We start from the raw sequence: 14421 nt of genomic DNA on the forward strand, positions 1-14421 counted from the left end.
GGGCAAAGAGTTTCTTTATCTAGAGGTAACTTGCTTCTGTTTTAAGAGAAATCTTTATGTTGCTAAGGAAGCTCTTATAGAAGGAATAAAACACCCGGGGAATTATGCTCGGATGGAAGCAACCATTTTTTTTACTCCTATGCTACATACAGCGCCTTGAAAATGTATTCATACCCCTTGAAATTTTACACATTTTGTCATGTTACAACCAAAAATGTAATTGTATTTTATTGGGAATTTATGTGATGGATCAACACAAAGTTGCACATAATTGAGAAGTGGAGGGAAAATGATAAATGGTTTTCAAACATTTTTAGAACTAAATATCTGAAAGGTGTGGCGTACATTTGTATAGCACCCCCCTGAGTCAATACTTTGTAGAACCCCCTTTCACTGCAATTACAGCTGCAAGTCTTTTTGGGGATGTCTCTACCAGCTTTGCACATCTAGAGAGGGACATTTTTGCCCATTCTTTGCAAAATAGCTCAAGCTCTGTCAGATTGGATGGAGATTGTGAACAGGAATTTTCAACTCTTGCTACAGATTCTCAATGAGATTTAGGTCTAGACTTTGACTGGGCCATTCTAACACATAAATATGCTTTGATCTAAACATTCCATTGTAGCTCTGGCTGTATGTTTAGGGTCGTTGTTCTGCTAGAAAGTGAACCTCCACCCCAGTCTCAAGTCTTTTGCAGATTCTAATCTTTTAAGAACCCATTTGGCTCATCCATAAACTCTGATCAGCTTCCCTGTCTCTGCTGAAGAAAAGCATCCCACAACATAATGCTGCCATCACCATGTTTCACAGTGGGGATGGTGTGTTCAGGGTGAGTGTGCATTGTTAGTTTTCCGCCACACATAGCATTTTGCTTTTAGGCCAAAAAGTTCAAATTTGGTCTCATCTGACCAGGGCACCTTCTTCCACATGTTTGCTGTGTCCCCCACATGGTTTCTCGCAAACTGCAAATGAAACTTCTTACAGCTTTCTTTCAACAATACCTTTCTTCTTCCCAAAAAGGTCAGATTTGTGGTGTCCACGACTAATAGTTGTCTTGTGTAAAGATTCTCCCACCAGAGCTGTGGATCTCTGTAGGTCCTCTAGCGTTACCATGGGCATCTTGGCTGCTTGTCTGTTTAATGCCCTCCTTGCCTGGCATGTCAGTTAGGTGGACGGCCATGTCTTGGTAGGTTTGCAGTTGTCCCATTCTATTTCCATTTTTGGATGATGGATTGAACAGTGCTCCATGAGATGTTCAAAGCATGCGGCTGAATACAAATGCACGCCACACTTTTTCAGATAATTATTTGTAAAAAATGTTGAAAACCATTTATAATTTTCCTTCCACTTCAAAATTATTTGCCACTTTGTGTTGGCCTATCACATAAAATCCCAATAAAATACATTTACATTTTTGTTTGTAACATGACAAAATGTAGAAAATGTCAAGGGGTATGAATACTTTTTTCAAGGCACTGTAACTGTTGTAGCTTATGGGTACTTCCATCAGACCCTTATCACACTTTGACCTGGTCAGGTTCTTGATGGTGCAGAAAATTCTGGAAACCGTAAGAATTTAGCAAGCAGAATTGCCCCAGATGGAGGGATAAAAATTAAAGCAACTCAGGTGGGCTGGTCCCAAGTGAACTTAGTTGCAGAACTGTAATGTTTTGAGTGTAATATTTCTATAAAGAGAACCTGTCAGAATAGAAATACTAACAACAACCTTAAAAAAACATTCACAACTCAACCCCCAGCTACATCACTAACCTAATCTCAAAATACCAACCTAATTGTTCTCTTCATTCTTCCTAAGACCCCCTGCTCTCTAGCTCATTCGTCCCCTCCTCCTATGCTGGCCCCCAGGACTTTTCCTGAGCCTCACTTCACCCTCAACTGTCACCTTCATGTTGTAAAGAGTTGCGCAGACTGTTGGCGTTATATAAATCCTGTATAATAAAAATAATGAGTATTGAAACGGTCATTGCCAATTTAATTGTAAGGATTCAAGTTCAAGTGCTGTCATCCTGATTCCTATTTACTGGTCTGTTAGGTCAGAACATTTGAACCTGACCCTAGTAAGAATGAGGAGTATAATACTTTATTTTCAGAGCTGGGTAATTGGCACTAATAGCTTTCAGTGAAGAACTTCCAACACCCATACCCATCCCTAAGGAACCCTAACACAAACATTTCCTATTACCCTTATACTAACACACTTGCTGTACCGCTAATACCTTGTAATCCCTGTAACCCTTACACTAATCTTCCCTGTAACCCTAATGCTGCGTACACACAACTGGACTTTTCGATGGACTAGGTCCGACGGTCTTCCCAATGGACTTTCCGCGGAGGTCCGACAGACTTTCTGAATGAAAATGTACTTGGCCACACACGACCGGACTTTTCGACGGACTAGGTCCGACAGACTTTCAGCGGAGGTCCGACGGACTTTCAGAACGAAACAGACTTGGCCACACACGACCGGACTAAGTTTTTTTTGAACATGATTACGTAAATGGGACTAAACAAGGAAGTTCAATAGCCAGTAGCCAATAGTTGCCCTTGCGTCCTATTTGGTCTGTCAGACTAGCACACAGACGAATGGTTTTCCCGATTTTTGGGAAAAAAAGTCCGCTGGAGCCCACACACGATTGAATTGTCCGACGGGTTCTGGTCCGCCGGAAAGTCCGATCATGTGTACACGACATAAGACTACTCCTCCCTGTAACCCTAACACTAACCCTCCATGTAACACTGATACTAATCTTCCATGTTACCATAAAACAAACATCCTTGCTGTAATGCTAAAATGAACCCACTCTGATACCCTGATATTAACACTAATCCTCCTTGACACCCTAACACTAACCCTAACTGTAACCCTAACTCAAACCCTCCCTGTAACCCTTACTCTTACTCTCTTTGTAACCCTAACCCTCCCTCTAACCCTAACTCTTACCCTCCTGTAACCCTAACACTAACTCTTCCTGTGACCCCAACACTAATACTGATGTAGCAGCCTCCTAGCTGGGTTTCTAGGTTTGGTATGGTAAATTTAAATTTTTTGTCTCTCCTGCAATAAGCTGAGCTGTGTCTGTAATTTCTATGGGCTTTTCTTGGTTCTGCAGACTGCAGGTTTGTTTGCCTTCCCTATTTTCTGGAGATTTAAAGAATCTAGTGGGTGGGAGAATCAAACAGGCAACCTAAATATATTTATGCAGATCCAGCCAATCTCTGGGGAGGTGTGTCCAGATGGTGGTTGGAAGATGCAGAAACAGTCTGGAACCACAGAGAGGGGGGTTCTTCTTAACTTGAGAAGAGGTTCCCAGCCAGGAGGGCTGTCTACCTTCCTGGCTGTCCTGTTGAAGGTCCAGCTTGCTCATTGGGGTCCCAGCCATGCTCAGCTGAAGCGGCCTACTCATCCACAAACACTATAAGAGACTAAAGAGGGGTGCCGTTGAAGACCTGCCCTGGGGATTTCACAGAGGAATTTATTTGCTGGAATCTGAGCTTGACATTCCAAGCTTGAGGGACACTGTGAGTATTGACCTGAAGGGGAAGGATTTCAGTGACTGTTGCTTCTGTTACTCCTGTCACACAGAGTGCAAGGCTTGCCTGGCCTGGGACATTGCTATAGGTGCCCCAGTGCTGTCCACTTATTGTCCCACTGCTTAAGGGACTGTTTTGCAGAGTTGCTACAAGTTATTCCATTCAATTTCATCTGCAATAAACCTTAAAAAGGCAACCCATAGACTGTTTCCTGATCCAGAGGTGTGGAAGTTGCTATTTGCCTGGCGGCTACACTAGCAGCCATAGAACCCGGGACACAAAGCCTGCAGAACAAGCATGCTGATGGTGAAGTCAGAGGAAAATCAGAATTCATGATCCTCATATGTTCAGTGACTCTTCAGTGAAAGTATTCAAGCCTTTAGATCACCATAATAGTCAGGCAACAAACATTTTTAACAGTAACATTCATCAACAGCTTAAATACATTTTTAATACAGGCCGCCTTTAGTTTGGCAATGACAGCTTCCTTTTTTCTGTTTTGAGAAGTTTCCATCTGCAGAATCGAATTGCTGATCGAGGAGACTCCAGCCTATCCCAATGTGTGCTGAGCAGTTGAAATGCCACTATCTTCTACAACCATGTAAACATGGAGTCTGTGTAATTGTCCGGAAGGGTTTTATCATATTTTCCCCATCGCCATGTGCAGAACATGTCCTCTGCGTGTTAATCAGGCCTTTTCAGCTGTCATTTTTCTTCTTTCAACATCTGCAAGGCTCCATTCTGCATGGCAAATCTGAGCGTTTACGTGTTGAACTAATTGACTTATGACAAACAGGAAGATGCCTTTAATGACTTCAAATTCCTGGCACCCCTTTTGGAAGTTCTTGATCAGTCGGCCCAGAATTTTTGACATCTGATTTATATCACCGGTGTCACGGCAACTAAACTCTGCTGACAAAAGCAACATGCCTTCCAAATCACTTCTTCGGATTGTTGATGACTGTTGTTAGATGAATGACTGGCCTTCTAATTGGAGATGAAGGGTTCTCTGTTCCAAATTATAATTGCACATTCATTGCTGAGATGTCGAGTCTGTCTTCTTGATGGGCGCTCACGTTTAAATCGAGCTGTACAAATTTCCTGTAGTTGTATTGGGACACAGCAAGGCTCTTTATGCTGGGCTAAGTGAGTTCTTGTGACTGGTAATCCAAAAGAATTTGGAATTTCATTAGAATCTTGAGCATTTTGGTAAAGTTTTATTGTTCAGCTAAATGCATTGGAAACAAATGAATTGGAGTAAAAGGGGAAATGAAATCATAACTAAAGTAAAAAAAAAACTAAAATTACATATATGCTTCAAGGTTCTATCCTTAAATGTTTCATCCTGTTTCTTTAAAATGTTGTGTACATTAACTTCCCATAAATACCTTTTTTTTTTTTTTTTTTTTTAAAACAATATTTATTGAAGAATATAAGTCAGTACAAGCATGTTAAACAACTGATCAATTAACAGCAGATGATCAGTTAAAAAAAAAAATACCATAGTATGTCGGTGGACGCAGCCGCTGTTGGGTAGGTAATTATTGCAATGTACAAACATATGAAAGCTAGTAAATCAATGAACATATTTAAAGAACAGAAGGAACAGGGTCCGTACGGCCCCGTAGTATACAGACAGTTCAAATTGTCTCCTACTAGGATAATATATAACGTAGCCTAAACATCAGTGTGTGGGTTTCCTCGCCTCTCCTCCTTTGTAATTGATAGTATCCTGTCACCTATCAGCTATAAATACCTTAATTGTTCCAGAGATCCCCATCTGCATTCATTTTTTTATTCTGGTGTCTACAGTTCATTATACTCTATCAGTTTCTCCCTTTGTAACCAGCCATTCGGATGCGCTGTGAGCTGAGTGAATGACTTGTATAGCGCTACCTATGCAAACTGAATCGCCTCAGGGCGCTTTCTTGCCACCATCTGTGGCTTTGCGTGGTCCTTTACCCCGCAAGGTCCTGACACGCTTACAAACACATACAACATTGACATACACATATTAAGGCCAATTTTTTTTTAGACAGGGTCTAATTAACCTACCAGCATGTCTTTGGAGTGTGGGAGGAAACCCACGCAGGCACAGGGAGAACATGCAAACTCCAGGCAGATGGTGTCATGGTCGGGATTTGAACCAGCGACCCTATTGCTGCTAGGTGAAAGTGCTAACCACTACACCACTGTGTTGAGTAATAAGCCTGAGTGAAAGAGCACTACCATGTCATCACCGTAGAGGAGCATGTTCTTTGACCACTGGATGGTGTAGTCGTAAGTGTTCTGTGCTCATCAGTTGCTTGATTTCTGTACCAGAAAGGTCTGATAGAGTTTAATCAAGCAAATGATGAGCAGACTGCATAGAAAAAGTCCACCCCATTCAGTGGCCAGCACCCTCCCTGGAATGTGCACATGTAAAGGGATTCCTGGGGGATGTGTACTTTCTATTGCAATCGGCAGGAATGTATTGCCTTCCCTGCATCATGTACAATGGAGGACCAACAACCACCATTGGTCCTGCATTGTATGTGATTATGTTCAGGGCTAGCTCACATTATGTGGGCAGCAGAAAGAAGACTGGAGTAACTGGTGCCGCAGGACCAAGAAATAAGTATGTTGCTCTATTACACCCCCCTATACAATTCAAGCAGTATATACTAGATAAATGAAGAGGTGGGGTAGGAAAGCTAAATGCCAATTTACTGGAGTTTAGCTTTAATGGGTTCTTCTGGCTGATCATTGGAAGCCACAACCTGCCAAGGCTTCCCTTGGCACTGCCTGCTCTCCGTCAAGAATGCAACACATTCAGTGCAGCAAATGACCTCCTGGTGCCAATTGCAAATACTATATAACTCTTACCCCAACCCACAAGCCAGGTGCTGACCCAAGGCCTCCCTGAGGGAATCACCACCGAGTTGGAATCCCATGAGCCTGGCCATTTGCATTAAACAAATGTCAATCATGACCTGTGCCCATATGAGTGGGAATAAAACTGATATCTGATATGCACATGCTTGTTTCGGGTCAGCAACTCTACTCTATGGTCCCAATATACAGATGACCACTAGTGGGAGCATTTACACATACTATAAAATACATTAAAACTAAAAAAAAGTCAGTTATAGCTGCTTACTTATAATAAAAGGACACTTACCTGTTCAGAGATTCAGGACTGTCCTCACCTTGGCCTTCTTCTTCACCAGTCTTTGGGTCTCTGGCACCGGCGTGTTTACCAAGGGATGACGGCTGTGATATCTTGTGGCCTCACAGTTGGCTTCCAATCACACAAGGCACACTGTGCTTTGCCTCCTGGGATCTGTGATATATCCCAAACGTTTGTGAGCAAAGGGGGGGGGGGGGGGGTTGGACTTCTGCTCGGATCATATATGCCAGTGGTTCTCAACCCTGTCCTCAAGTACCCCCAACAGGCAATGTTTTTCAAATTTCTTTTAGATAAAATAGTTGTCCAAAATACCAATCCATTGAATCTAATTTAAAGCACCTGTGCAAGATAAAGGGAAAACTGCAAACATGGCCTGTTGGGGGTACTTGAGGACAGGGTTGAGAACCACTGATCTAGGTGATCCTAGCAGAAGTGGGAGCAGGTACCTTTCCAAACCAGAAACCTTATCCAATCCAAAAATAAATATGTCCTAAAGTGGGCGAGGAGGGAGGGAGAAGGTGGAAAAACAGAACTTTCCGTTGAAGTCCCGCTTTAAATAAAAGTATCACGATCACACCAAAACTTACTTTTAAAAAATTGCTACAGTAAAAGGGAAAATAAATGTGTACATGCTGAAAATGCACAATATATTTTCTTTTAAAGTGTTGCAAAATATACATGTAACTATGATTTCAGTCTTTACATTCATTTATCTAGATAGAAAGATTTGTGTTTTACAGATAGAAAAAAAGGATTTGTGATTTGGACAATAGGAACTGTTTTTAACCAGAGTGTGTACCATAAATCACTGAACAACTAACACACATGGCCTCATTTTGTTCTGATTTATGCTGTTAAAACATGCAAGGGAGAGAGTTGCCAAAATTCGGCTTCTAAATCACTGTCCCATTGGTGGAGAGCTGTGTTCTGACACATCATCGAGAGTCTGTGATATCTACAGGTCTGAAATCATCTAGGCAGATCCACAAAGTGCGCTCTCCTGGGCTGAACTAAAATAGACATATTTTTTGCTTGATCGTGCCAACACGTGCATGCTTACAAGGCTGCCTAGAGCAGCATGCAGTTTGCAGGAGGAAATTAACATTAAACACACTCTTAAATGAAGAGAAGTTATTGTATAATTTATATGAAGTGGTATTTATATCTTTATTTTCTGCTGTGTATTTGTATGATTATACTACATGTACTAGTCTATAGAAGCACAATTCTGATATCTCTTCTGCCTGTTGCATCTACCCAGTAACCTAGCATGGTGGCTTAACCACTTGCTTACTGGACACCTAAACCCCCCTCCTGCCCAGACCAATTTTCTGTCACTCTTTGAACGACAATTGCGCGGTTATACAACACTGTACCCAAATGAAATTTTTATATTTTTTTCCCACAAATAGAGCTTTCTTTTGGTGGTATTTGATCACTTCTGGGTTTTTCTTTTTTTGTTAAAAAAATGAAAAAAGACTGATTAACCCCCCTGACGGTATTCCCGAGTCTGACTCGGGGTGGATTTTTCATACCAAAAGCGGTATCCCCGAGTCAGACTCGGGACTGCATCGCTGGATCCAGGAGGAGGTTTACTTACCTTCTCCCTCGGATCCAGCGTTGTCTCCCCGCTGTACGAGCGAGCCGTGTCTCGCTCGATCTATCACATCGCCGATCTCCGTTCCCTGTGAGCGTTGCGACGCACGGGGACGGAGATCGGCGCCAGATTCAAAAAGTGAAACAAACAGTAAACATACAGTATAATGTAATCTTACAGATTACATTGCTGTATGTAAATATTTCACATCCCCGTTGTCCCTAGTGGTCTGTCCAGTGCTCTGCATGCACTTTTATATAATAAAAACTGTTCTTTATGCCTGGAAACTGGAGATTGCCCATAGCAACCAAAACTGTCACTGTACATCAAAAATGATTTTAGACCAGCTAGAAAACAGCGATAATAAATTAGAATCACTCGCAGAATTGAGCGATAGCGATTTGTGGGGAGATCCGTCATCAAATACTGAAAAGTAATGACAGTGACAATTCTGCAACTGAGCAAATTTCAGTGTTTTTGATTTGATTACATTATTGAATAATTTTTATTATTGTTATATTATTATTTGGTACAATTATTTATAATTATTTATTATATTATAATTTATGATTTAATTTTTCAAACTTTATCATACCCGGGATGTCTGCTAGACTCTGGTTTGGACAGATTTAAGAGAGTTATTCCTAAGAATTGCAGGACTACAATATAAAACGCCAAATTTTCATGCAAAATAATGGTACCGCTTTTAGCACCTAAAATCCGAAATAATCGTACCGCCAGGGAGGTTAAAAAAAAAAAATACAAAACCGTTTTATATTTTGTTAATATATTTTGCAAACAGGTAATTTTTCTCCTTATTGATGTACGCTGATGAGGCTACACTGATGGGCACTGATAGGCTGGACTGATGGGCACTGATAAGCTGCATTGATGGGCACTGATAAGGTGGTATTGATGGGCACTAATAGGTGGCACTGGTGGGCACTGATAGGTGGCATTGGTGGGCACTGATGTGTGGCACTGATGGGCATTGATAGGTGGCACTGAAGGGCCCCAATAGGTGGCACTGATAGCTGGCACTGATGGGTGGCAGTGATGGGTACTGGTAGGTGACATTGATAGGCAGCACTGCTAGGTGGCACTGATTGGCACCACTGGTGGGCATTGATAGGTGGCATTTGTGGGCACTGATGTACTGTGGGCACTGATTGGTGGGCACTGTGGGCACTGATTTTTGGCAATGATTGCTGACATTGGCAGGCGGTACTGGTGGGCACAGAGGCTCTTCCTTCAAACAGAAGCCAGCGATCGGCTTTTTTTCTTCTCATGCTGTCAGTGTGAGAGGGAAAAAAAAAGATTATCAATCCTCTGTTTACATCACGTGATCAGCTGTCATTGGCTGACAGCTGATCACGTGGTAAGGGGCCGGAAGTGGCCCCTTACTCGGATCTGTCATCACCCAAGTCTCATTGACTCGGGTGATCACAGCGCGTGCCGCACGCCCCCCTTCAGTGGGGTGTGGCCAGCTTTGAAAGGGAAAGACGTCAATAGACAGCCTCCTGGCAAAGCAGATCCATGATGTAGCCATCATTCAGCCATAGCGCGGATCTGAACATGTCAAAGTTGAAGTTTAATCTACTTAATCCCCTAGTTTCTCCTCTCCCCTTCATCAACATGCAAATGGCATTCACTATATACTTTATTTTAGATTCATGACATCATCACTGGATCTCAGTGCTTCTCTATGTAGACAGGTGCAGTAATCTAGTCTGCCACTAGGTGGCTCTGTGTTAGGATAGTGTCTGGTTACAGAAGATAATCAAGTGTTAGTCCCCTTTTAGTTAGAACCCTCCTGTAGTGATGGGTGAGTCAGGGCCAAGGTTTAAGCCAGATTGGTATTAGCTCAGTGCAGATGGGGCACGGGAGCCAAACACACTACATGTATGCAGACGTAGCCAGCAAGGGAAGGTCCTGGACAGGGTTGGAGGCCAGGAAAAGATAGACCTGCACTCTGGCTGTAGTATTTCTCTCCCTTATCAAGGTGGAGGCTGGGAGTAGGTTGCAAAAGGTCGTGTAGGTCAGGCCGAGAGTTCCCAGAGTGAGGCTTGCCCCCTGGAGGATCCCGGGTGAGGTCTAGCCATGGAGGAAGTGACTACAAGGATCCTATCACAGTGAGTACTGATAACCCTGAGTGAAGAGAGACTGTTAAGGGAAGATATCTTACTCTAATGCCTGTACGATGCTTTCACATGTGTCTACTGTGGACTGTCCACTAAATGTAAAAGAAAAAAAATTGTGCTGTCTCATAATAAACCCTGAAAAAAATTCTCAATATTACAGTGTTACGCGATCCACGGCGTTATTATAAAATCTAAATTTCATCACATTAGGTGCAAAAAAACTTAGTATGTACAAAACAATAAATCAAAATGCAAGTACATAATATTAATTAGCTGTTACAATAAAAATAAATTTCATATGTAAACTTGTTTTCCAACAAATCTGTGGTGTCCTTCTCCAAGTGGCAAGTGCTCCAAAATACTTTAAATATCTTATCCTCTTACCAGATTAAGATGATCTCCATGTTATAAGATATCGTTATGGCTTTGGGTTTAATATATATTATTCAGTCAGTAATCTCGTCACCAAGCAATGCCGGTCTCAGTAACTTCCATGCACAGCACTTAGCATTCGTGTCCTCACACACTGAAATCTATGCTCTCTAGCAGTGTTGCCAACCTACCAGGATAAAAATTTACTGACACGACACCCAAAATTTACTGGCACAGCCAAGTTTTACTGGCAGTTACAAAATTACAGTTTCAAGTGCAAATTTTAATATTTAGGCTACAAACATGTACAATATGCAATTAACAATGGAATTTAATGTAGATATTAAGGCAAAACATATCTTTCCTATTTTATTTTCGATATAGTAAGTAAGTAGCTCAGGGACATGAGGGCAAAAAATTAGAATGGGTGCACACACACATAAAATTGACTCTCACAGCAGTGTGCAGCAGCACAAATGATGATGACATGTCCCTCCTGAATCACAGGGACAGTCTCCACACCAGGTGGTCCCTCCAGTCCACTCCAGTCCAAACAGCACTGACAGTCCCTCTCCTGGCAAAGCCTTTTCTCCTGTCTGGGTCTGAGGGACAGGAGAAAAGGCTCTGGCTGCTCAGCTCAGCTCCCTTGCACCACGACATCATTCGACACCATGACATCATTCAACATACTCAGGTACTGGCTCCACCAGAACCACCCTCCGTCAGTGCCACCTGAAGACACCGTAGCAGGCACCCGGACAGCCAGCTGAGCATCACAGCCCTATTTTTTTACTGGCAACCTTTTCCTGTCACTGGCATTTACTGCTTGCTGCCAGTAAAAATACTGATGGTAAGCAACACTGCTCTCTAGATGCTGCCTGTTAGCCCCCTCGATCTCTCAGGCAATAACGAGATGTTGTGCACAAAAAAGAAGGTGGCTCATTGCACAATGTTGTATAACCAATACATTTATTATTAAAAATAATACAATACAAATATAAAAAGATATATTGCACTTACAGGCTAAAAGATTAAAATCGAGGTAATAATAACCCAGCCGCGGGACACACTAGCCGGTCTGGGCGTGATGACATCATAACTCTGACTCCACTTGGCGCGTTTCCCTGTAACAGCCGTCCACTGGGATTGGAAAATGGAGCTGAGGTGTCTAATTACCCTCTGTGGAAGGACGTGGCCCCTCTCTTCCCTTTCCCTTGCTGGTTGGTGCAATTGTGCGCCCAATTGCACCAACCAGCAAGGGAAAGGGAAGAGGGGTGCCATGTCCTTCCACAGAGAATAATTAGATTCTTTAGATTTCCCAAAACCATATAAAAGGAGGTCAAACCTAAACACTTTCAGTTTGTATGCATTCAGGCAGGCCTGGCTTACACTACATAGTTGAAGGTAAATCTTAAAGAAATTGAACAAGAAAATGAGTATCCAGCTTAAATAGCCTTGGGTCTAAGAGAGATGTTACTGGTTCAGTGTCTGCAATAACTGCTGATGATTATGGTAGAGCTATTTAACAGTTTAAGATATGTGAACCCCTCACAACCAATGAGAATTCCTCATTTGCTGACCAGAAAACTCTAATCCAATCGCTGTATCTGACAATGATCTTTTATTCTGCAGGCCGTATAAGATACCCCTATCCTCGGGACTGCTGGGAGCAGAGAATGAATGGAGAGGTGCAGAGTGGTCTGTTCAATATATTTCGAGGGGGGGACAGTCAGGAGCAGAAGACAGTATACTGCGATATGGAGTCAGATGGAGGAGGCTGGATTGTAAGTATATACAATATGACAGGGAGTTTTAAAGTGATTGTAACCCTTGCTTACAAAAAAAGAAAACATGTATCACGAGATAAAATAATGCATATATTTACTTTTTTAAATAAGGTTAGGGAGTCTCCAAACAAGACATTCAGATGAGATAGTAGATCCAGATCTTTGTAAATAATATAATTAAGTGCTTTAAATACATAGAATAGTTACATAGTAAGTGAGGTTGAAAAAAGACACAATTCCATCAAGTCATGTGTGTGATTATATGTCAGTATTACATTGTATATCCCTGTATCCTTTTATTCATACACTGCAGTGGAGAGACACAACACACACTGATATTCAGCTTTACCAGGCCGAATGAAGAAGGAAGTGTCTCTGACTTAAAAACATCAAGTTTAACAATATATACTATATATGAATATGCATAAGCACTAGGCATGTTATAGGTGTGATTGTATAATTTAGTCCAATCAGTATTCATATCTTCTTAATAGCAAGGGAACAGTTAAATATTAGCAGTATCTGGTCAGTTCAGACTGGTTTTGGTACGAAAGCCTATTTTGAGCAGCTTTCTGGGTTCTTATCAGTAGTCTGTGTCCTCACATATCCAGTAGTTTCAAGTTCCCTGGAATTGAAACAAAGAAAAAAAGAGAAAATCTAGGGAAAGTAAACAAAGGTGCATTACCAATTCTCAAAGTGATCGTCTATATCTATATTTTTTTTATCTTCGGAAGTGCAGGTCACGTAATTGGTAATGTTTCCACAGCAATGCATGGACCTGCTGGTGGGCGTGTTCAGTGTTGGGGGCATATATGTCAGAAAAAAGGTAATGACGCTGCCGCAGAGGTTCTGCGTTTTCCATGGCAGTGTAATGCAATCAGACCCGGTGGTCTGTCAAAAGAGCCAATTACATCACTTACGGTGACTCTCCAGCAGCAGTAATTTCAGATTTTGATGACTTGGCAGTTTTCGCAGAACATAGGCAGCGTATACACTTGGCCATGTTGGTTACTAGCGAGCGGACTAACAATATCCACTCATTATATTGTGTACTGTAGTGTATATGCTGCCAGTTTTCCAAATCTGCGATTTCTGCTGCTGGAGAGTCACCGGAAGAGACATGGTTGGAGATTTTGGCGTGTTGGCTGTTTTGGTAGAACACCAGCCTCATAACATCACTTCCTTTCCCCAGCTGAGAGCAGCATGAATCCTTAAAGCCGCGTACACACGTAGCGGTATGTCCGACGTACTTAGTCTGGCGGACTTCCCACCAGACTGTCCGTCGGACTTTCCGAACGGGCTACTTGCCCACACACGGCACTTTTTGAGCGGACTAATACGGCGTACTAAGTCCGCCGTACTATCCGCCCTACTTTTGAAATGAACGGACTCACCCACACACGCAGAGGAAAGTCCGCTCATTTCGAGCGCGTCTCCAGGTAGGCGGGGCCCGCGAAGGAGACGTCGCTGGCCCCGCCGCCTGTTATGGACTTAAAGGGGAACCTCAACGCCGAAAAAAATCGGCGTGGGGGTCCCCCCAAGTCCACAACAGACCCTTGTCCGAGCACGCTACCCGGTCGGCCAGGAAAGGGGGGGCGAGCCAGTGCCCCCCCCTCCTGAGCCGTACCAGGCCGCGTGCCCTCAACATGGGGGGTGCCGCGCGGCCCCCCCACCCCAAAGCACCTTGTCCCCATGTTGATGAGGACAAGGGCCTCTTCCCGACAACCCTGGCCGTTGGTTGTCGGGGTCTGCGGGCGGGGGGCTTATCGGAATCAGGGAGCCCCCTTTAATAAGGGAGCCCCC

The 14421-nt window shown here is 42.8% G+C and overlaps 1 protein-coding gene across 2 annotated transcripts in view; it reads left to right on the forward strand.

Annotated features, from left to right (window-relative positions):
• Positions 1-14421, forward strand: part of TNXB (tenascin XB) — a 200665-nt gene that overhangs the window by 164576 nt on the left and 21668 nt on the right. For both annotated transcript variants that reach the window (XM_077483631.1, XM_077483640.1), the window contains one exon: positions 12464-12615. In XM_077483631.1, coding sequence (XP_077339757.1) covers positions 12464-12615 — 152 coding nt within the window. The remainder of the gene's footprint in view (positions 1-12463; positions 12616-14421) is intronic.

The sequence above is a fragment of the Lithobates pipiens genome, unplaced genomic scaffold (genome assembly GCF_037356315.1).
Source record: "Lithobates pipiens isolate NorthernLeopardFrog02 unplaced genomic scaffold, aLitPip1_a1.2 Scaffold_1, whole genome shotgun sequence".
NCBI lineage: Eukaryota > Metazoa > Chordata > Amphibia > Anura > Ranidae > Lithobates > Lithobates pipiens.